At 39.8% G+C, this 26,745-nt stretch overlaps 2 protein-coding genes across 4 annotated transcripts in view; one reads left to right on the top strand and one right to left on the bottom strand.

Annotated features, from left to right (window-relative positions):
• tmod1 (tropomodulin 1) lies at nt 1-25,403 on the top strand. 3 transcript variants are annotated; one of them, XM_079646448.1, is made up of 13 exons: nt 1-320; nt 4,567-4,639; nt 4,817-4,881; nt 5,205-5,336; nt 7,935-8,091; nt 11,134-11,250; nt 14,057-14,146; nt 15,690-15,820; nt 16,155-16,262; nt 16,560-16,703; nt 17,169-17,313; nt 18,838-18,937; nt 20,376-25,403. In XM_079646448.1, exons 4-13 carry the CDS (start codon nt 5,214-5,216, stop codon nt 20,392-20,394), a joined length of 1,134 nt encoding a protein of 377 aa, XP_079502574.1. In that variant the 5' UTR covers nt 1-320; nt 4,567-4,639; nt 4,817-4,881; nt 5,205-5,213; the 3' UTR covers nt 20,395-25,403. The 3 variants fall into 3 exon arrangements, with proteins under 3 accessions (XP_079502574.1, XP_079502576.1, XP_079502575.1); XM_079646450.1 differs by lacking the exon at nt 18,838-18,937; XM_079646449.1 differs by lacking the exon at nt 20,376-25,403 and having other exon boundaries at nt 18,838-19,080.
• Nucleotides 20,845-26,745, bottom strand: part of cplx2a (complexin 2a) — an 18,140-nt gene continuing 12,239 nt past the window's right edge. The window contains exon 4 of the mRNA XM_079646476.1: nt 20,845-25,763. Within this exon, the coding sequence (XP_079502602.1) occupies nt 25,572-25,763 (192 nt within the window). The 3' untranslated portion in view covers nt 20,845-25,571. The remainder of the gene's footprint in view (nt 25,764-26,745) is intronic.

Genomic DNA, 26,745 nt, shown 5'->3' on the forward strand with positions numbered 1-26,745 from the left:
GGAAGGGGAGGAGGAGGATCTCTCCACATAAGTTTACTTTGCCCTTTACGGGAGACGAGTTTCTGCCTCCGTAAACCCGCCGAGAGACGAGCACTGACGGGGGAGGAAACTGTGAGCACGCTGAGAAATCTGCTGCATTCGGGATTATCTGGACGCTTTCTGCTGGTTTGGAGTTTTCTGCGGATTCCCGGTTTTTGCGCGTGCTGCAGAGCGGACCGCGCGGCGCGACTCCAGGCGGCTCTGAAGGAAACCATATCTGGTCAAAGTATTCGTTGCTGTCACCCAGCGGGACTGTCCGGCTATAAATAGCGCTGGAGGAGGTACGGAAATAAATGCAAAAATGATACTGCAGCCTGTAAAACAGTCAAATGCGTGAAGTTCACAATATCTTGGTTAAAATAATGTGCAGGAGAACACCTAAAAGAAAGCTGGGAGTAATCCGGTTCCTCCATGTCTTTGAGTATAAAGGGGGCTCCTCCAGAAACACTGAATAGTTTTTCTTAATGTCACTGCCAGTATTTTCCTACCTGTTGGAGAATATCTTATTGGCTGTTGTAGGCTCCACTCTTGATATAATGGCCCTCAGCAAGTCCTAACCCTAAAGCCCTACATAGATGAGGTCTTTAATGCAGTCCTTATCACATACAGGTGCAACTTGATACAAATAAATCAGTAAAATGTTCTGTTATGGCACATTTGACCCCAGTGATACAATTGGTTAGTGTGTAATAGGGATTGTACATATTCTCAATATAGCTTGCTGTATCTCTTAACGTCTGTAAAAACTTTAGTAAAAGTCACTGCAACAACAACATACTTTTGAGCAAAAGCTTGAGCTAAATTGGTTCATTTTCCAAGGTTTTTGATGATTTAAAAAAAATACACCATGTATAATCAGGATTACAGTTCTACTCTAGTGAGATGGAACAGTTGGCGGCTGACATGTTGGATGTCAGTTCCTCTGTGACCTAAATGCATTACTGTAGAGTAAATTGAACCCTGTAACCTTTGTTACTTAGTACATTTTGGTTCTCCACTTACTTTCCTTGAGTATAGCCATGCATACTCTTGTGGTTCACTGACGACACAAAACTCAATCTTTAGTCGCCTCACTTTAAGTTTTGAGCTCGCTGTTGCGGAGTATTTAATCAGCATCTTCTCTTGGATATGTATTGTATAATCGCACTAGCCATCTTGAAACGAAACTCCGATCACTGACACACATAACTTTTTGACCTTTGCAGAAGGCACCAAATAGTCGGTCCTCAGGCCCCTTGTTGTAATCTTTATGATATAGGCCTATGACTGGTCCCCAAAGTGGAGACTAACGACACAGCACACATAACCATGGGTTTAGTTTGCTCCATAAAGTGGCAGAATGAGATCATTTCTAAAAACAATGCTCGGTGGATTTCACACACTAATATCAATCAATGATAAGAACTTGAAAAAGAAACCTGTGGTCTACTAATCTATTTTGGTAAGCATATCTATGCATTTCACTTGTACTCACAACTATGTAAGTGGACACCCTTGTTACTGTCACAGCAGAAAACACACACACACACACACACACACACACACACACACACACACACACACACTCTCTCTCTCTACTGTAGCTTATCAAAGCCACAGGCAGGGGAAAGCTGACCAGTTGCCTCTCAGCTGTTTTATGCTGGAAGATTTCAGAGACCATTCTAACAACTGCAATCCTGCGAAAAAAGTTTACATAGACATCCTACAAATGTTGAAACAACACTTGAATTCATAAACAACAGAAGATTGATAGCATGAAGCATGATGTGTTATACATGATTTATCCCTCTAGGAATGTTGTTAGTAGCGGGTTAGTATTCTCAGGTTGACCAGATTAGGACATTTATTCCTCATTATTATCATTGCTTATGATTGGTATCTGTCATTGGAACCTCTTTTATATGGATGAAACTGAAAATTGTTTTCATTATTGATTAATCTGCAAATTATTTTATGTTTTAATCGATTATTTGTTTAGTTTAGACAAATGTCCATCATAATTTTTAAGGAAAATAGTGGTAACTGGACTCAAACATGAAAGAAATATATCTTTTACCTCTCAAACTGAAGAAGTTTTAAATGGAATACTCACACGACACTTACTGTACATGTGATTGTTTATCATGACAATGGGAGCTGTTTGAAGACATTAAGCAGGAAGTTGTCCACTGAATCATCTAAATATCCACTGCAGTGCCCTCAACTCTGTTTTATGTTCAGATTTATTGGCTGAACAAATCTTTGGCCTCTCTATGAGCATGTGAGTTTTCCAGAGATATGTTTTACAACTGAAAAACTTGGAGCAGGGTTAACACTTACAATCAAACTGAAATATATACAAATACAATTTCTGGTAGAGCAGGCACGCAGAGCTTTTTGTTGCAGGAAAGCTGACTTTTGCAAATCAGGTTTAAAACATGTTTAATCTACATCAATTTAAAAGTTTCACACACATCACACTTGATGAATGGTTCTGCTGCTATTCTTGGAGACTTGAGAACTGGACAAGTTTAGAGGTCAGGGTTCAAGTAAAGTGTTTATAACTTTATAGGGTACATTCTAACTCAGGTCAAATTTAATTGTCTTTCCTCTACCCACTGAATGTCCTCCAATGAAGCAGAAGCTTGTAATAACGTTATAAATACAAGCACGGGTCTGTTTGACATCATCACACAGGTCGCCCTCTTCCAGCAGACTTGCAGTGTTATTTGGAATAGAGCCCAGTTCTTCATTTTTGGTTTTGGAAACTTGTCCTGTTGTGGAGCTTAAGAAAGCAGAACAAAAAAACAGCACGCTTGACTCCACCTGTTAGGAGGTTAGTCAAAACACACTTGCTGTCATACTTAAGATCAAAAAGGAATATCTTCCCTTCTTGAATGGAAGTTCTTTGCAGGTTGAGTTTTTAGGCTCCATCACAACCCTTTTTCTTCATTTGAGATCATTCTCATCCTTTGATGCAGGCTCAGTGTAGTTATTATTAGTGTTGTCATGTGGACATCTATCAGCAGCAGCTCACAAAGCATTTTGAACCCTGACCCATAGTTTTAAGGGACAGTGGCTTAGAGCTGTTACCCACAAATGTTCTGCTGCTGCTCATCTATCATCAGTTATCTGGACTGCAAAGTAGACAATGAGAGAGAAAGAAAACAGATCTGCCATCTGTCCATATTGTTGGCAGAGTAGGAGAGAAAAATAAATAAACTTTTTGGGATAAGATATTTAGTGTATCCTGGGTTGACTTTTTCATTTTTCTGCAGCGAGCTTTGAGAAAAAAACAGCACTTCCTGCAGTGATTCATGGCGGAGGGATCAGTGACAGGATATCATTCTGGGAGGACATAGAGCATCTGCGTGCTTATTGAGATTTGGAGTCTTAGAATCTCATAAAAGGGAGTGGGACATTCTTTAGCTGCTGCAGCAAGTCACACTGCCTCTCTTGTGGTTTCCCTTTTCCAAATGAGTAGGCCTAGATGAGGCAAACCGTAGACAATCAACCATTTTTTTATTTCAGATATATTCAAGCCATTAAACTAGAAAGATAGTCTGAGAGCGGATCTCCGCCAAGGCAAAATGCCTTGTCTCACAATGTAAACAACATTGAAAAATAATCCCTTTCTCTTCACATTGATTGTTGAAATGTAATGGATTCTTCCTTCAATAAAGGCCATACAACCATATCTATTTGTTTTGTAATCCTGGTTGAGATTAATAAACCAAAATTCTAGCAAATAATTGATATTGCCAGGTGTTACCTTAAATTACATCATGTACCCTCGTAATTTATGGAAGATTTTAGATTGATGTTATTAAATACAGTCATTGAATATCATTACCACTCTTCTATCACTATGTTAAATACTCTATGAAGCTACAATTAACTGCCAGATAGCTTAGCTTAGCAACAATTGTGGAAACGGAGGGAAACAGCAAGCCTGGCTCTGACCAAAGGTAACAGAAACCATCAATCAACTCTAAAGCTCATCGATTCAAATGTTTCATCATGTTGTGCAAACATAACAATTGGCCATTGTATGGGGGTAGCCAACAGGTGCAGATTCATGGAAGTTACTGCTCCTAGTCAAGAAATTGTCTGGACAGCGCCAGGCTAGCATTTACAGTTGGTGTGCTAAGTTTAGCTAGTTGTAGAGCCAAGAGAGTGTTATCAAACTAACATCTAACTCTTGTTTTTGCTCCCCAAAATATCAAACTATTGCTTTGAGACCAGTTTGTTTCCTTAAAGAAATCCTGCTAACAAATATGTGACACTAGCTGTCTAATCTGAAAACCTAATGTTTGTAGCACATAGCTAACCAAACGCTTTTATGTGCAAATGGAATACTATCGGAAAATTAGATGTAGCTATGCTGTTAGTTACTTTAGGAAAAAGTGAAGAAGCTGAAATAAAAAAACACAGAAAGCTGTGAAATATAATGCTTAATATCTTCCTCCATAAATGACTGAGTGTATCTATTGCTTTTTCATTTTAAGGTAAATTAATCTCTCTACACTCTTCTTCTTCCTCTTCCAGGTCCATCTCAGGAGCGTGACAGGCACTTGGCTGCCTTTGCTGTTATTTTACCCCTGAGCCAGGGGTCATTGAGGTAAGTGCATTCAAGTTTTATTTTAACTCCACATAAAATGACTTTTGCCATAGTAATGTTTTTGTTTGGCAAAAACAGTCGGCTATGCTTGTCTCTCGTCTCAAACCCTATGTTATTTGACCATTCATTTGAGGGATTTCGCTGTTGATTTGATCGACAGATTATTTTTTCTCAAAGTGTAGGGTCTTGCAGGCTCCTGATCTCCTACATTTGGCCTTTTCCTGTTTGGAGGGGTGATTGAGGTGAGTGAACTATTTGAATACCTCCCAGATCCCTTTGTTTATTTGTATAATATATTTTTTCCCTGGAGGCACTTCATCTTATGTTACAAAGGTTTGGTTTAATTATACCACCTCAAGTTATTTTAGGTACAAGAAATGTAAGTGTACGATCTGTGTTATAAATTATTGTGAAAGCCCACTGTCATTGAAAGAAATCAAAAGTAAGTTGTGAAAAATGTTCTACCCAAACGTTTATTTTATAGTATAAAAACCTTACATTCCTGTCAATAATGTGGCTATTTATTATCATGTTGAATTGAGAGTGGGCCTATCCATGTTTTCAGGTGTCCATCATGTCGGTTATGAAGAAGGAGATGGATAAGTACAGGGACATAGACGAGGACGAGCTGCTGAAGAAACTGTCAGAGGAAGAGCTGCAGCGATTAGAGGATGAATTAGAGGAGCTGGATCCTGATGTAAGTTTATAGTATGAAGTCCATAAAGAGTTTCTGTCGCTGTGTTGGTGTCAGTGGAGTGTGAGGTGGTCTTACAGGCTAAACAGAGGCCCCTGACTATGCTGTATATTGCTATAACTAAATAGCTATGTGATATAATCTGAAATACTGTTAGATAATTTTTTCAGCCACTCAAACAAGTGCAAACGATTAATGCTCGAGTAATCTTGAATCCGTTACACAGTAATAGTACAGTGGCAGCTAATGCACTTTGCTTTGTATGTAGTGTACGGAAGACCAGCCAATCAAAAACCTATTTACTAGCAGTCAGTTGGCAGTAAGTGTAACTGCACAATGAGGCAGCATGGAGTTAATATTACAAGCAAGAAAAAAAGCCAGACATTGGTGGTTCTAGCTTCTCAGATATGAGGCTCCATCCTTGTACATTGAAGACGTTTAGTTTTGAACTGTTAGTCAGTCATCATAACAAACAATAAAAGATGACGATGTCCCCTTTTGTTGTCCAGAATAGTCATTCACTTTTTTTTGGTGCTATTTCCCTTAAAGAAATATCAATAATAATTTTTACTTATATGTCTGAGGAAGTATGGGGAACAGTGTATGGGGAAACGTATATGTCTGATTTTGTTATGATGCTTGCTTTGCTCAAGATTACGGTAATAATTGTTGTATTTGATGAATCAACCTCCAGGTTTGTACCCTCAGTGATGTTTCATGGGTGGAGATGGTGACAGCAGCTGTAATAGCTTTGTGATGACTCTCCAACTGCTCATAAAGAGGCTGGATATCCCCTCAATGCCAGGGAATGACTGGAAGGGTATAATGTGCAGAACTCAGTGTGTGTGTGTGTGTGTGTGTGTGTGTGCGTGTGTGTGTGTATGTGTGTGTGTGTGTGTGTGTGTGTGTGTGTGTGTGTGTGTGTGTGTGTGTGTGTGTGTGTGTGTGTGTGTGTGTGTGTGTGTGTGTGTGTGTGTGTGTGTGTGTGTGTGTGTGTGTGTGTGTGTGTGTGTGTGTGTGTGTGTGTGTGTGTGTGTGTGTGTGTGTGTGTGTGTGTGTGTGTGTGTGTGTGTGTGTGTGGGAGCGAGACTGATGCCAGCAGGGAGTGACCGAAGTTCCTTCATGACGTAAACAGAGGAAATAGTCAGAAGCAGTGCGTGCTTACCTTGTTTGTGCCTGTTTATGAGGGTAACCCGTTGCACAACAGTAAAGTGCCCACTCTAACCTTCCCAGTACTTCCCATGTCAGTTCCAGTAAGACATTAAAAAAAAAACAGCATGCTTGCAAACTGTACTGCGGTAGTGAGATTCATTTATTGTCGATGATCTTGAGAATACTTTGTGTTTTTGTGCATACTGTACAGTATTGTCTTTCAATGACCCATTCCAACTTGGAATGGGTCATACAGTACTGTTTACTTTTCTAAGACATGACATACAGTACTGTCACTTTATAACTAAAGACTTGTTGTGACATCTTTGAATTAAAGCTCTTACATTTAGATCTGGGAAAGTTTAAATAAAATGTATCTAGATTACTGGTAAAAGCTTGGAAACAGGTAAAAAAAAAAAAAAGGACACAGAGTAGTAAAGTAAGTGACAGGAGAGAAAGACAAAGTCTCATGTTGGTAAAAATAAAATGCTCCAAGTGTGCCTGTTATCTAAGGCTGATACAACGTGTGACATTAAGAGCTTGGCAGTGACGATGTGATATACTCCTGGCTTTACTATAAATACTGCTTTAAGTCATGTGAACATTTACCGACCACTACTGGAAAGACCACATTTGAAAAACTGACTTTAAAAGAGTACATTTAAACCCAAGTTATCATGTAACTGGTCTGACACTGGCACTTGTTTGGTTTGTTTTTGTAAATTGTTTGCTGGCCTTGAGTCAAAGCGTTTAAGAGAGACACAGTCATGAGGAGAGAGTGCTGAGAGGAAAGATAAGATATGAAGCTATAAGTAGCATTTGTAAGAGCTTGGTTTGAATGCTGCTATGGGTTGAGCATAACGTAGGGACCAGTAATGCTCTTGGAAATCTCTGGGTCCTGTTTTAGGCTGGAGTTGTAGTTAGGGACTGATGTGGGAGTTAAATTAAACAGAGCTCAGTTGATATCACTTTGCTCTAATACTGTAATACTTGTGTAACATGTTTTCAAGTGTGATGCAAAAATGACCATATTACCGTTGGGCTTAATTTGGTAGTATTTTTAATGAATATTCTATGAGTATTCTGCCACTGGGATTTGTTTGCTTCTTTTAAATGTAAACAAATACATTACATTACTAGTGTTATTTGCATTTCATGGTTTATTTTTTTTATTTAGGGGGTTAAAGGTATTGTGTATTCTTATTTCCAAAGGCAAAATCTAGAAGAATTAACCGTTTTTCATTTAAAAAAAGACTGAAGTTGAATATTAACTACATCTTAATCACCACATGAATAAGGTATTTGTTCTTCGTCTCTAAATGTGTAGTTGTTTCTCCTTCTTCGGCACTGATGCAAGATACTACAGCACTTAACCGCTATGATAGGAAGAAGGAAATTAGATACAATCAGTATCAGTCCTTTAACTGATGTAAACTCTTGTTTGTCTAGAATGCGTTGTTGCCTGCTGGGATGCGGCAGAAGGACCAGACCAAGAAAAATCCGACTGGGACATTTCAGAGAGATAACCTGCTGGCCCATCTGGAGAAACAGGCCAAAGAGCATCCTGAGCAAGAAGACCTGGTGCCTTTCACAGGGGAGAAGAGAGGTACAATCTGGGTTTCTCATCATTTTGGGATGTGACGGTGCCGCTTCGAGGTCATAGTAGTTGCACTCAAAAAAGAGTAAACCGCTTTGGCCATTTCATAAGTTGAAATGTTTAAAGAGGCCCTATTATGCTTTTTTGGGTTTTCCCTTTTCCTGTGGTGTGTTATATGTTTTTGGGTGCCCGATTGGACTCCTGTTTTTACTTCCATAACATAGTGACATGTCTATTGGCTAGCGCTTTAACACATTGTACGTGATAGTTGACGGGACATCTCAAGGCAGTTGACCAATCACAACAGAGCCGGCCAGCTAACCAATCAGAGCACACTGGGCTCTGGTTTCAGACAGAGGGTGAAAAGAGCAGTATATGCAAGCACTTTTTGTTAACATTAAAGCATGTAAACATGTCATCGTACAGGCACAAAATACAATGATGAAACTTGAAAATGAGCATAATGCGGCCTCTTTAATCTACTTGGGTCTTTGGACCGCAGACAAAGTTTAAGTTCCTTAAAAAGCTCTGGCTCTACTTATCAGGTGGTTCTGTCTGGGTGTTGCCTTAATGCACTTGTATTCTTAAAAGACTTGTCCCACACACTAACCTCCTTTTCCCCTCTCTCTCCAAGTGAGGTTCTTACCCTCGTTACCTCTGCCCGTCCTACCACCTGTCCTCTGGACCCTATCCCCTCAAACCTCCTTCAGACTATCGCTCCTTCTATCGTTTCTCACCCATTTCATCAACACTTTTCTAACTTCTGGTCACTTTCCAAACAGCCTCAAGGAGGCAAGAGTAAACCCTCTCCTAAAGAAACCCACTCTCAACCCGTCTGATGTTATAAACTACAGGCCTGTCTCTCTCCTCCCGTTCCTGCCTAAAACACTTGAACGCGCTGTCTTTAAACAACTCTCCTGTTATCTCCATCAGAACAACCTTCTGGATCCGCACCAGTCTGGTTTCAAGGCAGGTCACTAGACAGAAACTGCTCTCCTTGCTGTCTCTGAGGAACTGCACACGGCTAAAGCAGCATCCCTCTCCTCTTTCATCATCCTTCTGGACCTGTCTGCTGCTTTCGACACGGTGAAGCATCAGATCCTCCTTCGCACTCTCCAATAACTTGGAGTTTCAGGCACTGCACTTTCCCTCCTCACCTCATACCTCAAAGACCGCACCTACAGGGTAACTTGGAGAGGGTCCGAGTCCGACCCTTGACAATTAACTACAGGGGTCCCTCAGGGCTCTGTTCTTGGTCCCCTCCTCTTCTCCTTGAACACAAACTCGCTCGGATCAGTCATTAGCCCGCATGGTTTTTCATACCACTGCTACGCTGACGACACCCAACTAATGCTGTCCTTTCCCCGCTCAGAGACCCAGGTCGTCGCACGCATCTCTGCTTGCCTAGCAGACATCTCTCGGTGGAGGTCTGCTCATCACCTCAAGCTCAACCTTGACAAGACTGAACTGCTTTTCCTTCCGGGAAAAGATTGTCCCACTCTTGACCTAACAATCAACATCGGCACCTCTGTTGTTTCCCCGACTCAGACTGCAAGGAATCTGGGTGTGACCCTAGATAACAAACTGTCCTTCACTGCAAACATCGCTGCTACAACCTGCTGCTGCAGATACACACTTTACAACATCAGGAGGATACGTCCCCAGCTGTCCCAGAAATCAGCGCAGGTTCTGGTCCAGGCTCTCGTCATCTCACGCCTAGACTACTGCAACTCCCTCCTGGCTGGTCTACCTGCATGTGCCATCCGACCTCTGCAGCTCATCCAGAATGCAACGGCTCGTCTGGTCTTCAACCTTCCAAAATTCTCCCACACCACGCCGCTCCTCCGCTCCCTTCACTGGCTTCCGGTAACTGCTAGAATCCACTTCAAGACACTGGTACTTGCGTACCATGCTGCGAATAGATCTGGCCCTTCCTACATCCAGGACATGGTTAAACTGTACACCCCAGCACGTGCACTCCGCTCTGCATCGGCCAAACAGCTCGCTGCACCCGCACTGCGAGGGGGACCCAAGTTCCCATCAGCAAAAACATGTGGGTTTGCTATCCTTGCTCCAAAACGGTGGAATGAGCTCCCCATTGAAATCAGGACGGCAGAAAGATACACATCTTCCGGCGCAGACTGAAAACTCATCTCTTTCGACTCCACTTCGAGCGATAGAATTACTAACAAAGCACTTATATACTAATAAAGGGCTGGCTTATCTAAAGCCAGTTGAGTAGCACTTGAAATGTTTGGCTCTATGAAACCTGATGGACTTATATGATTCTGTTTTCTTCAAGGTTGTATCTTCCCGGTCGAATGTACTTATTGTAAGTCGCTTTGGATAAAAGCGTCAGCTAAATGCAATGTAATGTAATGTAACTTGTAAGACAATAACGTTTTTCACAGACCAGCTGTACTGAATCAGTAAAGATATATGGAGTCAACGTCTTCATGTGGAACACCCAGTGAGCAAACAAGCAGAGGGAGACCACAGCAGGTTCTGCAAACTGTTTAGAACAGTTATCCATTTTAACCTCTCGTCTTTTTCTCACCATCTGCTGAGACCAGGCCCACTACAGGTTGCACCAAAGCTGGACTTGAAACTGGTGTTACCTGTCACACACTTTAAACAGTGTGTTCACCAACCTGGATGGGTGCAGTGGTATTATTAGGGTCAAGGGAAGACTTGGGGGATTTTCAGTTAGGCTGCTAAGCGCTCTGGTTAACATCTCGTCAAAGTGCTCATGTGGGGGTCAAAACATACCTGACTGAAACTCGAGGAGCTGACCACACAGCTGACCTGTCAGCAACAGCAGCCTGTGGTCAGGGGTGATGTGATGGAGGGATACTCATTAAAGTAAGGGTTAGATTCATATTAAATCAGTATGTTCCCCGAAGACTATATCTAGTTTTTTTCTTTGGTTTGATTTGGTCTTCAGTCTTTGAATGTGGTAGCTAGATCATATGAGATATCATATCATATGGGGTAAATGTAGTGGTAGTAGTAGTGCTTGTATTCGGATTAAAACCACCCATCATGTTGCAGGGAAAGCCTTTGTGCCGAAGAAGATGGTGGACCCCATCATGGAGAATGTGACTCTGGAGCCGGAGCTGGAAGAAGCCCTGGCGAGTGCTTCTGATGCTGAACTCTGTGATATAGCAGGTATCCTAAACACATCCACTCACATCTCATCACAGCAACATGTATTAAATATCCATAGTTCTTATCGTTTGAACTTTTCTCTCATTTATACTCGCTTATACACAATGGTTTTTCTGTTTCTTCTATACAAAGCTGTTCTTTATCTTCTTTTTGGCAAGACCTTTAGAACAATTACCAGAGTCCCCATGGTGAAGGCAGTTTAAAACATGCCTACAAAAGTGATAAATGAATGGAAACATTGGGAGAATATATTTTCTTAATTTGCAGTTCTTCATCAGAATTTCACGGGTTTATAAAAGTGAAAGAATACAGATAAACCTTTCCTTTAATAACTAATAACTAACATAACATCTCAAATCCACACCCACGTTTATACAAACATAATCTGAATAGGTGCTTTCACACCGGAGTACTTTTCCCCATACTTTTCCCTTTTAGTTCCGATAGTTCCTGGGATTTTGCGTTCACACCATAGAATGTATATACGGTTCACACTAGAACTTAGTTCATGAGAACTTTTTCCCCCCTTTTTAGTCCCTGCTAGAGAGCAGGTACTTTCCTGGGAGAAAAAGGTTCCCATTTCTGTTTGGCTGGGCGAATTGCAAACCACGCCCCGTAAAACTCCAAAAAGTGTTTGTGAAGCCGCCATTTTATTTGCTGGCATTAGCATTATTAGCATTAGCCCAGCGCACCAACGGAGAGAGACTAACTTATGGCAACACAAAAAAAAACATGGGAGCGGAGGAGTGATGAGGAGGTGTCGGCGTTCTGGCGACATTTACATTTACTCGCCAGAGGCCCATTAGCTTCTACTGAAGCCAGTCCCCAACTCCAGGCACTTCTGGCCGGGGACTTCGGGTGGCAGTATACGCTGTGAAGTTGTTTGCCCAGGGTAATTAAAGTTTAAAAGTCTCAAAAATGCTACAACTACTGTCACAAACTGGATGAATGTGAAGTATTTTGTTAAAGGAGGATGAAAGCGTAATTAAGGAGCACTATTGGAGTGACTTTGATGGTTATTGGACTCAGGATTAATTCATTTGGATGCCCGCTGTATGAAGAAATTAAAGGACGGCGCAAGTGGAACAAATTCACAAAGGGATTAAACTGTTTAAAAAACATGCTCAAAGTAAGCCGGATTTTGCCGATGTGTTTATGTGGATTCAAAAGTCGTAAATAATCTACAAAATGGAGGAGACCGATCTGATCGGAGCAATTGTGACAAATAATCCAACTGAAACCGGCATGGACAATGACTATGTTTTAAAAATGCACTTATACAGAAAATCCTGGTTTGGACACTTTACGGGCCGAATAAACATTTCTATTAAAGAAAGAATTATACATTTCTGTCTTTTTATGCCTTTAATAGCTACTAACTTGAATTTGTATTCAAATGAATTAATCAATAATTTTTTACATTTTATTGTAATGTAGAGACAAGGCTTTTAGTGACAATCATGTATTGTGCTACAATTATATGTAAAAAAAAAAGAATACAAAAAAAAAGTCTAAATATGATATTTGGCCTCAAATCTTCTGAGGCCTGGCACCCCCCTGCGACCTTTGGCGCCCCGCCCCCCAGGTTGGGAACCACTGGTGTATAGGGTGTAGGGGGCGGTTTGGGATTGGGCCTCCCTCAGGGACTTATTCCGGTGTGAACGCGATCTGCTCTTTAGTTCCGGGAACTAAAGAGTTCCGATGAACTAAGTACTGGGAACTAAGTACTGCAAGGACTTTGTGTGAAAGCGCCTATTGATTGTTATTCATATAACTGATCTGTTTAATGTGCTAAAGTGCAGGTGTCTGATTATTTTTCATCTTCCCTCACTTAACGGTGGCCTCAACTTCCCCCTCATTCATTTACTTTTCCTGAACCAAATCTTCTTCATTTCCTCCAGCACTCCTTTCATCTTCCCTTCACCCCTCCCCCTCATCCCTCCACCTCCTCCTCCATCTCTGCTGGATATCTCTGTTTCACCACCCAGGGTATCTGTAGACTGCACACCATGTTTGCATGGAGCGATTCTGCACCCTTTGCCATGTCGATGCTGCATGTAAAAAAATTAAGATGTTTGAAAAAACGTCATGTCTCTGCAGTAAAGCATACAGAGGTCGCGTTTACCATTGGATTTTAAGAACTCTCTCTCTAAAACACTATATTTTAAGTATTGACAAATAATTTATTTCAGTAAATCACAACATGCTTTGATATTTACGTAGCAGTAGAAGGCAATCACATTGAGGTTGAAAGATAATACATCTGTCTGTGAGAGGAATACATGACATGTACACACATTTTTCCGTCTCTACTTCCTGCATGACAGAATTTTATCATCAAAAATGCTGCAGGAATATTTTGGGAGCACAACGAGTCCCTGGACATGCTGAAGGTAACATAACCAACTGTCACAGCAAGCAGTTTGGTAGCTTGTGTTCCCTGACTGTGTATGTCTTTGCAAAGTGTTCTGTTCTCATGCTGTCAGCCTCTCTGATAAAGGTTATAAATCTCTCTTTATCTTGTATTCTATATAGCAGCCTCCTAGGAGCACAAAAAAGATATTTTGGTTGTGTGCTGCGGAGACCAAAACTCGTACATGTTACCATTTACCTGAAAGCATATGGCATTAAAATGTTTAATAAGTGTCAGGTTTGACCTGCTTGTATTTCCTAAAGTGATGTGTCAGCATGTTGGTCTTCTGTATGGCTGTAACTAGACAACCATTAAATCTATAAAATATTCAGCAGTCATCTCTCTCCGCATTTTTACTTTCCATCCTCACTCTGTCTTCTTACTGTCTTCCAGCCATCCTGGGTATGCACACCCTGATGAGTAACCAGCAGTACTATGAAGCCCTGGCCAGCAGCAACATAGTCAACAAGCAAGGCCTCAACAGTACGTAAAAACACACACTCTCCCACGTATGTACTTGCACTTTTTAGTCAGATTTGACTGAGTCTTTTGAATGTTTAAAACTGAAAGTTGTATGAGCAGTCTTCACTTGGTTCAATTCTAAGTGCATTTGGTGCACAGCATGAGTAAAAGTATCCTAAAATAAAGATAATCACTCAACTATTTGGAAGAGAGAAATCACCTCATTCAAGAAAAATGCAAAGTGCAATGATCTCATGCTGGCAGAAAGTTTATTTAACCTAAGATGATCAGCACTGACTTTTTTTGTTGCACTCCACACATGTTAACATTTAACTACACAGCCTAAACTAGAAGTAAGGTGTTCAGTAGATATAAAAGTGTCTACAGACTCTCATACATTGTTCTATAGCTCCTCCAGGAATAACCGATGATTCATCTGTTTACCCTTAATCTAGCACTGGTAGTGTAAACTCTCTGATACGACACACACACAGACACACACATCACATGTTAATGAGCCTGTGTTTATATTGCATGGCGGCTCATCCTATAGCTTCTGCTCCAGCTCTAAACAGAGACAGAGGCCGAGCACCTCACTTCCAAATATGACCGGCTCTGATAAAAGAGCCAGCTACAAACTCGGATTTGCCTGCAGAATTTCGCGCTTGCCAAAACACAGGAAGTAAAAAATGATTTTTGAACAATGAGTTGTTATTATGTTATAGTTTGAGACTTTTATAACATAAAAACAGTTGTATTTCAAAAATAAATGTTGCCCTTTGTGATACTACACTAAGGGAATGCTGTAAGTGTGCTTGTTAAGTAAGGCAAGGCAAGGCAAGTTTATTTATATAGCACCTTTCAACACAAGGCAATTCAAAGTGCTTTACAAAAAATGAAAGACATTAAGAAAATGGCATTTAAAATCAGTCATTAAAAAGAAAAGATAATAAAATAAACATAAGTAAATGGAATTTAGTGTCCCAATATTGTTATTATCAACCTACTTTTCTTACTGTAGACTTACAGAAATTACGTACCGACAGAAACATTGTTTCACGCCAATTACTTACTAAAATAACTTTATTTACTCATTGTAGATGAAATAAAACACACTTCCAATGCACCAGAAAGAAAAACAATACTTTTGCTAGGAGTCACTGGCAGGCACTGTTCTCTGCTCCTGTGGTAGTAAAGGTTTGAATGTACTACTGCTGTGGCAAAGTGGCTGTTGACATGTCTGTACTGTGAAAACCATTGGCCTGGAAAGTGGGATAAAACTGACAAATCTATGCATGCTGTGTTTAAAATGATCAGCATTAGCCTGAGTGCAGTTAAACAGGGTCTCTCTGGACATGGCAGGCTAACATGCTTTGTTTGGCCATTGCTGTAAGCAGATGATAAGTTACCAACATCAGATAAAACTTCTAACATTGTTCGGTGAAGTCTGGCAGTCTTTAACTCTTTATGAGTGAAGTGTAGAAAGGGCGTCAAACATGTTTAAATATGCGTTGTTCCCACAGTCAGACTGGTTTGATCCACAGCTGTGTGTCCTGTGTTGTAGGTGTGATCCAGTGCGCCCAGTATAAAGCACTCCCAGATGAAGAGCCCAACTCCACAGACGTAGAAGAGACCCTGTTGAGGATGAAGAGGAACGACCCCGACCTGGTGGAGGTGAACCTCAACAACATCAAGGTGTGTCTGTGGGAAAACAACTGGGTCTGATTTCTTTATTGATTTTGGAGTTGGAGCTTCTACTTGAACCATCATTCCGTAAAGATGAAAAATCTTAGGAAATATATTTGTCTCTCTTATTTAAAGTTATCTGTCCCTTACCATTTGTTTTTTATTTTTCTAGTACCTTCTTCTACATAAAACTAAACTCTGTGACACAAAAAGCACAAACAAACTAAACATTGGTGCACAACATTCATTTTCAATTTCCAGCTATAAAAATGTACTTTTTAAGTAAAACACTTAATATTGAGTGTAACATATAGCATTTACTGTAATGTTTATCTGTACCCAGAATATCCCCATCAAGACTCTGAAGGCGTACGCTGATGCTCTGATAGAGAACTCTGTGGTGGAGAGGTTTAGTATTGTGGGAACCAGGAGCAACGACCCTGTAGCATTTGTAAGTCACATCTCTTACATTTTACACAAAATGCTAACCAGAATGCCTTCAACCTGTTTCTTTACTTTCTTTCTTTGCATATAAGATAAAAACAGTACAACAAAAACAATTATATGTGATCTTTATAATAACTCCTTCTGCATGTCATTCCTCTGCCTATTTTCTCTTGTTTCTTTTACTATTTAATTAGACATTTGCTTAAAACAGACTTTAGGTTATGGTTATGAGGTTGGAAAAAAAATGTTGCATAGAAATGAATAAAGTCATGTACAGTGTGTGCTGTGTGTGTGTCCTCAGGCCCTGGCAGAGATGTTGAAGGTCAACACGACGCTGAAGAGCCTGAATGTGGAGTCTAACTTCATCACAGGGACCGGCATAGTGTCCCTCATAGAATCACTGCAGAACAACACCACACTACAGGAGCTCAAGATAGACAACCAGGTATCAACACACACACACACACACACACACACACACACACACACACACACACACACACACACACACACACACACACACACACACACACACACACACACACACACACACACACACACACACACACACACACACACACACACACACACACACACACACACACACACTTAAACGCAAAACCCACTTGCATATATAGATGTAGATTTACGTGTAATGCATACAACTGAGATGGTATGTGTGTATTAAGTAGTGTATACAGGCCTCCAGTATAATGCACCCAGATTATATTGTCATGATATACTGCATAGTTCAACATTACTCATTAGTTCATTATCCGTGTTGCTTTTGCCACTTTTTCTCCTTGGCGTTGACATAGGAGCAGTTATTTTATTTATTGAATTCTATTCACAGTGCCTTTTTTGTCCAGTTTTAATGCTCCAGCTTTCCCCCTCTGTTTACAAACTCCAGAGCCAGCCGCTAGGCAACAAGGTGGAGATGGAGATAGCCCGCATGCTGGAGAAAAACACCACGCTGTTGAAGTTTGGATATCATTTCACCCAGCAGGGTCCGCGCCTCCGAGGCTCCAACGCCATGATGAACAACAACGACCTGGGTGGGTTACACACACACACACACACACACACACACACACACACACACACACACACACACACACACACACACACACACACACACACACACACACACACACACACATACACACACACACACACACACACACACACACACACACACACACACACACACACACACACACACACACGCACACACACACACACACACATACACACACACACACACACACATAATTGGGACTGTGACAATGGTTCATAAACTTGCCTTGTGTTATATGATAGATTTCCCGAAAATTGCTTTAAAGGGATGGTTTGGACTTTTTTAAATGAGATTGTATAGGTACTTATCGTTAGTCAATATGTTATTAACACTAGATTCCGCTCAGCAATCCCCAGGTTTTGAGAAACAGACAGAAGTACCAGCACAGACGCTAAACAATGTATTACTTTGGACGGGGGCATCAGAAAACAATTGTATTAGCCTAACAAAAAGGACTACCTAAAAAAATCAACATCATTTTAAATGTAGACTATGTTTAGAATATTTATTTTATATATAAGTATAAGTATGCTAGTGCAGAAGGTTGTTGCGTGCGTCAATGCTGACACTTTATCTCCACTATATCTCTTTGGGTTTTACTAGAATCAGACTGTAATGCAAGTATCAGAGTGATATCATCGGCCGGTAACTCAGTAGTAAGGCCAAAACGCACCAGCCAATCAAAACAGTGGCTTTTTAAGTTATGACATCAGCACTAAGAAAAGAGTCAGTGCATGAGAGAGAAAACAAAATTAGACTGGGAGAAGAAGCGCACATGCACAAGTTATTACGGCAATTCATTTACTTGTTTTTGCACTAAAGAGGTGAGTTTAACTCCTTATAAGTTTCACTAAATGAAGATAAAACAGGATTGATGTTAAAGGTGACCTATCATGCAAAATGCACTTTTGTACGTCTTTTATACATGAATACGTGTCCCCGGTGTTCCAGGGAACTCACCAAGTGTCAGAAAACACAAACCTCTCTATTTTCCTCCATACCCAAATCTCTAAAAACGTGGCTGCAACGGAGCTGATTATTATTTGAATTTTTCTGACGTCAGAAAAGGGGTGCTCCGCATATATGGGCAACTCTCCACCTATCAGGGGAATGAGAGACCGCTCGAAAGCGCTGGAGACGCTGTAGTACATATGCCAGGCCTGTAGGTGGCGCTGTAGTCTGCCACAAAAGCAGAATCAGCCCCTGCAAAAACAGGGCTGGAAAAGAGCAAATAGAGCGAAATGAGGTATGGCTAAAATGCATGATCTGTTTGGTATTTTGAAAAAAAGACTTCACAGACATGTTTTATATAGGTATGGCCCTACAATATATGTTTCAAATATAGTACGATAGGTCCACTTTAAGTTTGTAATTATGGTTGGGATTTTGTTCATGGGCTTATTTTTGGATGCTTTTGAAGTGTGGTCGTACTCTGTCACTAAGCACTTGTAGTTAAGTGTATGTGTCATAATCTTGTTTTCTTCCCCACGTCATCTTTAAGCTCGGGTTGTCAGGTCGGAGGCTGACGGCTCCTTCACCCTCACCTTGTCCGTCCCTGAGCTGGAGATGGCCTTCGGGAAAAAGTTCAAGTCCAAGACTAAGTAAAAAAGAGAAAGAAGCACATGTGACCGCTCAGCCTTGCCTTTCTTTTGCCAACATCACCTGGATCTTTTCCAGACCACTGGAAACCTCTGCCACCAGCTGTCAAACTGCTCTGACAGTTTCTGTTGCTCCTCTGCCACCACCTGTCATCACTTGCTTCTTTTTTTCATATTCTTGTCTTCTCTGGTTGACTGTCTCCCAGATTTAGCTGTTGTTGCTCTCTGGTCCCTACAATAGTCTGAATAATAACACATATGGTCCACATACAGGGACATAAGACCTCCAGAATTTTTTTTTTAAATCCTTTGATTAACAGAAATAAGGAGTGAAACGTTGACATGACTTTGAAATAACTCAAGGCTAAAATAAACCATGCTTTTTTAACCCAGAACAATAAACAGCAGATAATATACACTTTCCAAAATAGACAACCAAAATGCAAAGAAGCAGGCCTTGAACTCTGCTTCTATCGTTTGTTTGAATCCTAGCAACAACTTTACCTCTCCTGCCTTTGAATCTGATTGGACGGGATGAAACTCTCCCCCTTTCACCTGCTCAAGTACTCCATCTTCTTTTGGCTGCACTATGAACCTACATACACCTTCATGATCTGTGGTTTCTCCCAGCACTAGATCGATGCTACAATCTTTTCTTGGTCCACTTTATTTCTGTTTTTCTTGGCTTTTTTTCTCCTATGATCATTATATTCTCCCGACCTTCTATTTTTGCTGTTCTTGCGTTGCTTGGAGGGTTTTTGGCCGCCTCAGCTCAACCTGTGTCCTCTCCTTTACTCTTTCAAATACTGCTCTTTTCCAAAGGTGGATTGTTCATTCAAAACAGTTGCCCTGCATCCCCAATTTGTTTGTTAAAACTTCACGCACCACTAAAGTACAGTGTAAACTGAAAGGTTCGAGGCCTCTAAAGGCAAATGCGATGATTTATACACAAAACTATGTGAAGCCATTTAAATTCATAGTCATTACTTGGCGCAAGTTGCTGATTGATCACAAATTCAGTATTGATTATTAATATTACAAACTAAGGGTCAAGTGGGGTGTTTACGCTATTTTGGGGCAGAAGTGGATCAATTCCTGCTCTCATTCGAGTTTAACCTTTGACTGTTGTTATTTCTTCCTTCAGGAGCTCCTGCTAGAGCCCTTTGCAGCCACTTGAATAAATGGTGTTGCAACTCTAATCCTTCTCTCCTTTTCTGATAGCTTCTTTCTGTTGCCTCTCTTTGCCTACTCATGTAAAGCAACAAAAGGGCCAACTTTGCTCTGCGGTTGCTGTCTACGATGCGTATGCTGATGAATCACAGTCCTGCGTCTGTTTTTCTAATGGTTTTCTTTGTCCCTATTTACCTCCCTCTCTTCTTCCCTCTCATCCTTTCACCTCTGTTTTTCTTCTTCTGTCTGATCTAATCTCCTCTTTTTACAGTAAGAAAGAGAAGGCTTGAGGGAGGTCCCATTTTCCCCAAGTGTCGGACAAATATATAGAAACCAGGGCGCCCATCAACCCTCCGTTCCCCTTCGACCCGGACCATCCTCTAAACACCTTCCTGTAACCCTCTCCGGTCTGACACCCTCCGGTGGCAGAAAACAACAACCATCACGTCACCATGTTGTCTCTGAACTCTTTTTTCCAGAAATGTTTTGGTAGATATTAAAGGATATCATGGATTCATCAGCAGTGTCATTCAAAGCTTTCAGGGCATGCAAAAGGTGAAATTATGTACCTATTTTTGCACTCTGATGTTTGATTTTTACTCGAGTTTCAGGCGTGGATATTTGCTGTAGCTGTTTGGATAAACTCTTGTATCCTTTAATATCCCTTTAAGTGTCTAGATCCTTAAAAAAGGGGGCTGGAGGCCTGGTTTTGAACAGAGGCACATTGAAATGGGACAGGAGAAATCGCTGTTACCATTGATGAGTTGAATTAATTTGAATTATTATGCTGTAAATGAGTTGTGCTGCCATTACTGTTGTTCCCTAAAGTGTCTGATGTTGTTTCGAGATCGACATACAAGATATTTTCTACCAATTATTCACAAAAGCCAATGTCCCATTTGAATTTGATAGACCTTAACATTGTCTTGGTGACTCAGTGCTCGGAGGCTATACAGATCCTTCAGTAATGGACAGTAGATTTATAAACCTGGTTACTGTGAGATTTGTCGCTATATAGAGAATATATTTATTTGTGACGGACCTGGGAAAGAGTCAGAAACCATTCAAATACTTTTTGCTGGATAGTGTAACGTCTTGTCTAAAAAGGTTTCTGTAAATGAAACTAATGACACTTTACATCGTTAAATTATCCAGCAATATACAAGCAATCTCTGCAGAGCATTCCTGCCAGCTGGGATTAGAAACTGAGTTATTTACTGACAATAGATATTCTATGAACCCACTGTAAAAAACAACAACCTACAAACACTGTGTTGTTTTATTGAATTTACTGTCTACTGTTAATTATATACGATAATCTATAAAAACCCAAACTGAGTATTTGATTGGACTTCTGTTACACTTTCTACCAAGTCTGGTTTGTTGATTGTTTGTGTTTTTATTTACTGGAGCTAAAACATGTGGTTTATTACAAAATGGTTGGTAATGTTGACTTACTGTTGATTAAAGGTTTCATATTAAAGCCTCAATCCAGGTTTCAATAACAGACAGTAGACGACGATTTAAAAACACAGAAAACCTCTAATGTCATCACAGCTGTCAGATTACCTAAATCCATAAAAGTTATTCAAAATAAAAATACTTTTAGCTGTTTCAAAATGCTTGTTATCTTTGTGATGAGTTAACAACCTAACGTCTGAAATATGGTATAACACTTTGATACTGGATGGATCCTTTAATGGTTCACAATGGTGATTTACGGTTCCAACTCTGACTACACATCCACATGCTGGTAATGATGAACTCTACTGTGTATTTTGCAACACTTTAAACATTAACAGCATAATGAGAAAAAGGAGGTGTTAGCTGCTATGTAACCAGGAACTTGAGCTAATATGTTGCTGTCTGAAAATAAATTTGCTCCAGTAAAAATCCTTGGAAAACTGTCTGTTACATTGTAATGTCTCAAGGTGAAACAGGTCTGTATTTTTTGGCTTAAAGAAAATGGGTCCCCTATTATACTATTTTTCAACAATATAATATAGGTCTCAGATATATACAAAACATGTCTCTGAAGTGTTTGGCTCGAAATGCCAAACAGATAATGCATTGTGGCATCCCATAATCCCCTCTGTTTCAGCCCTGTTTCAAAAGTGTTGATTCTGTGTCTAGTTTTAAATGCTAATGAGCTGCTGCTGGCCACGCCCCTCTGCTAGATTATGGGTTTAAAAACACAATGGAGATTCAAGTGATAAGGTGGGCGGGTTTTACCTTGGTTTGTTATTGGTTAATGGTTGTACAACTTTGTGACATCACAAAGTGGCCTAAATCTGATCAGCTCATTTGTAGACAGGTTTTTATATACATTGATCAGGACAAAAAGTGAGCAAATCTTTTTTCCTGAAACTTTCCGAATCTCTTTACACAGAGGGGACACATGTTTACGTATAAAAGACACGACGAAGGGGATTTTGCATAATAGGTGACCTTTAATGTTGCAGAATCAAGGAAAAATCTTAGCTGACCATACCATCCTTGTTTCCTTGATGTCAACAACTGTACCTGATATTGACAGCCGTTTTGAGTGTCAGATAACCCTTTTAATGTTATTTAATGTCACCGCTTTGTTACTGTTGTCAGTGCTGTGGGTGATGTTCAACAAATGGAAGTTATAGATGTAAACATTTGTCAAACAGGTACAACTGAATGCTAAAGGCAAAAGAGGATGTGGACTTGTGCTACTCTTCAAAAGTCTTTGTTGTGTCCAGTTTCTGTCCAGTGTTTTCTGATATTTTAGTGCTTGACTCTGTGTTACATTAGATAGTTCATATTTTTTGGTTGAATGTTGTTTAATAAATAAATAAAGCTTGAAAATATTTCGTTTTCTTGAACTGCCAAAGCATTTGTGTGGACATGTGCAGTGCTGTGTTATTGACAACAGTGATACTCAGCAGATAAATGGAATAAATACACCAGGTCAGTTCAGTTGGGCTGCCGTCTCTCCCTATGCTGCCCTCTTCAGACAAACATTATTGTTACACTTCTGTTAACTGCACAAAGGCAGTGGTCAAATATTCTGAATGTTGATCCATTGAAAATAAGTTGTATCAACATACACCAAGTTGTTGCTTGACAGCCAAAATACAACTGAAAGATCTTGTGACTATTTCATTGAAATACTGACATTTTTTTTCATGGTATTTGTGATATTGGGCTATATAAATAAAATGTGATTGCTTGATTGATTTTGAGGATTCTGGGTACTATTACAGCTCTTATGATATTTCTTTCAGACCATACAATTTATCATTGTGTTACATTTTTAGAACATAGTTTAGTATGAATGTTACGAGCATTTTTTACCAAACGTAGTGATGTAGAACAATCAGTATTTATAATGTTATACTGTACTCTGACTTTTCTTTTGAACGGCTAATGATATACTTTTACTTTGAATGGTCTTTCTATGACATGTTATACTAGGAACCTTATGTGTCATACTTTACTATGACCATTTAAGGTATTTTTCGGACATACTCTGACTTTTTCTAAAAGTTTGACTCATTTCTGATTCTTTCATGACATAATGAGGTTCTTAGCAAATGTCTTATGACACACTATATGCATAGCCTTTTTGAATTACTCTTTTTATGATTAACTATACCATGGCCTTTTTAATGACATTTTTATATACTGTAGCTTTTTCCAAGACTCAATATTCTATAACTTTTTTTATTTTATACTATATTGTGACCCTTTTTATCAAATCATTTTCATCATCATCATCATCATCATCATCATCATCATCATCATCATCATCATCATCATCATCATCATCATACCTAGGACCTTTACTCTCTTTGATATTTCATTTAAATATTTATGAAGCACTTTTTTTAAATTACATACTATACTGGGATTTATTTGTCTTCATAATGCTGTGACAAAAAGTGTTCCCTAATTGGGAATAATAAAGTAAATATAGTCTAATCTTAGAAGATGACACATTTGAATGTCTGTGAACAAGGTTTTACGTTTTTATTGAATCTCAGGCAGAAACATACATGATAATCCTTTATTGCTCAATGGCATTCCACGTCGCACTCAGCGGCCTGTTCTTACATTCAACCCAACAATAAGTTAAACTGAATCAAGTATCACTTCCATCTGGTTGTACTGTGTAACTAAATAGCATAGTAATATAATATAGTAGCTAAACTTGCTTTGTGTAAGTGTGTATTGAGGGAGGGTCTCTTTGTCGCAAATCTCCACATGATGCAAAATCCAGCCCACTTTCAAGTTTATACTGCTTATTATGAATACATATATCTTCTTAATTATACAGATTCATTCACTATTCTCTCCCTAGTAGTATGCCCTGATAGTAGTATTATATATATATATATATAAGTTCTGGATTTATGGCTGAAAGCTTAAGGTTTTGGCTATTGTATGAATGGCTACACTATCATTCTTCATTGAGACAATGAAACATCAAAAAAAAGAAACCCTGCAAACCTGTAAAGGAAATTTCCTGAATGCATACATATCGTTTTTTTAAATTACTGATATAATTAACGATTATATTGACATGAAAGTGAAAACACACACAAACTTAGGAGTTATTGCCTTAATATTTTTTGCATGACAAAGAAGAGGATAAAAGGAGAGGGTGAGTTTTTACATATTCACACAACAAACATGTCCAGACAAATGGCATGCAAGACATAAAAAGGAGACGCACTGAACAAGGGGAATAGAAACAGTTTTAAACACTACACTACATGAATGGTATTACACTTATGTGTAGGGCAGATAGACAGGTCTGACATAGAATGTGTAACACTGTGTGCAAAAAGTTTTACATAAGTTTCAGACATGGTCGAACACAAAACAGTAGCTTTAGGAGCACACAACAGAAGTCTTTACATTTCCTTTTTAAAATATGGCTTATCAAGTTATCACATCTTTTTTTATTCTAGAGACAGACACACAGTTAGTATAATAATTTAATATCATATTTTATGATTGTTTGCCCACCATTAGGCTTGTATTGTATTCATTTACTTATGTACAAATCGAGTGAACAGCGTGGTGGACAAGGTTATTTTTCAGTGCTGCGCGAGAGCTCTGCAGAGTAGAGTCAAAGGAATTTTAAATGTCTCAAACTAGAAGGATAAACCATCTAACGTTGTTTTTTTAGCCCCCCTGTTTGAAGTTAGCTTAAATAGTGTAACATAGCTAACGTTAACATGACTCAAGCTAACTTTGACCTGGCTGTTTAAAGGCTAATATTCACACTGTTGGTCGACATCTGATTAATTTCCCCACCGTAAAACTTCTCCAAAAACCATAAACCACATCAAAATTAAACTTTATTTGATGGACTTTCGTAGAAATGTTCACATCTTTCATTTGTGTGGGAAAATGTTTGATTCAAGCCAACAGTGTGAGTTTAACCTTCGAATTAAGCTAGAAAAACGTTAGCATAAGCTAGCAAGCTAGCCTACTTCTTCAGCATGTCTTGCAGTGGGCCTGGCAGGTATTTCATCACTGTGTCCATGATACTCTCCTCTTCCTCCTCGTCGCCACACCCGGCCGGTACCAGCTTCTTGGGTCGAGTCAAGCTGCCCTCTGCAGGCTCCTCTGCAGCAGCTGCTGCCTCGGCCTCGGCCTCCTCGCGCTTTTTCAAGCCATACTGTTGTACAAACACAGAAATAGAAATATGTGGAAGATTAAAGGAAATGCAGGCCAGGAAAAATAACATAAATACAGGACTCTGCATAAATAATATAAAACGACATAAATTTAATTTGGATTTAATTGAAATTAAATGATGATCCTTGGGAGGCGTGTTTTGTTTGAAAAACCAGGCACTTGAATTTTGTGGCGCCAGGTCTTCCAGGAGTAAAACACCTCAGATGATGAAGTGTAACTTTTATAGTAACTCCAATCCAACATGAATGTGACAAAATGCACACAAACTGCTACTTATCCATTTGATCAGACATTTAGATTATCCCAATCCCATGGCGCCTTTTACAAGTTCTCGTGTTTTTAGCAGCTGTTAACCCTTCTTCTTTATCTTGTTCTTTAAATTGTTTCTCCTTCAGCAAAGCTTAAGATCACGTCAGAATCATAGTAAAAGTATGCTGCTTTTCAATGTTCACACTGAGAAGTATTTATTTTAAAGGCATAAATCCAAAATCAGGACAAAACACTGCTAATAATGGCATTTAGTTCCCCCACAACTGCAGGAAAACAGCTTATGACACTTATATGTGTCATACGCTGCTCTATATATAGTCGGAACTTGTGTATACTTCAGCTATTAAACATTTCTCGCAGCATCTTACACAGCAGGATAAAGCTCTGGAAAGCGCTGACAGAAATCCTTTCGGAAACGAGCACTCTGGGAGTTGTTCCTCGCTATTTGTTCTCCTCCGGGATAACTTAAGAAGAATGAGGGAGCTGAGGAGCCTGGGGAGGAGTGAGGCTTTTTTATCCCAATGATTCACAGTATTCCCCTCAGAGCTGCCCCACCCACACACTGCCTGTCGTTCACACTGTTTCTGCAGTGAGGTTCTTACACTGCAGCCATCCCTGCACACCCCCAGCCTCACCGTTGTGGAGAGGAAAAGTTACAGCAACACTATCTGAGTATGACCTTACTCCAACTG

The sequence above is a fragment of the Notothenia rossii genome (assembly GCF_949606895.1).
Source record: "Notothenia rossii genome assembly, chromosome: 1".
NCBI lineage: Eukaryota > Metazoa > Chordata > Actinopteri > Perciformes > Nototheniidae > Notothenia > Notothenia rossii.

Bases quoted from the DNA above. Each gene is read 5' to 3' on its own strand.
- tmod1 (XM_079646448.1), top strand. From the start codon at position 5,214: ATGTCGGTTATGAAGAAGGAGATGGATAAGTACAGGGACATAGACGAG. The intron at 14,147-15,689 runs GTACGTAAAAAC...CCTGTGTTGTAG, and splicing joins CAACAAGCAAGGCCTCAACA to GTGTGATCCAGTGCGCCCAG. The intron at 16,263-16,559 runs GTAAGTCACATC...GTGTGTCCTCAG, and splicing joins GCAACGACCCTGTAGCATTT to GCCCTGGCAGAGATGTTGAA.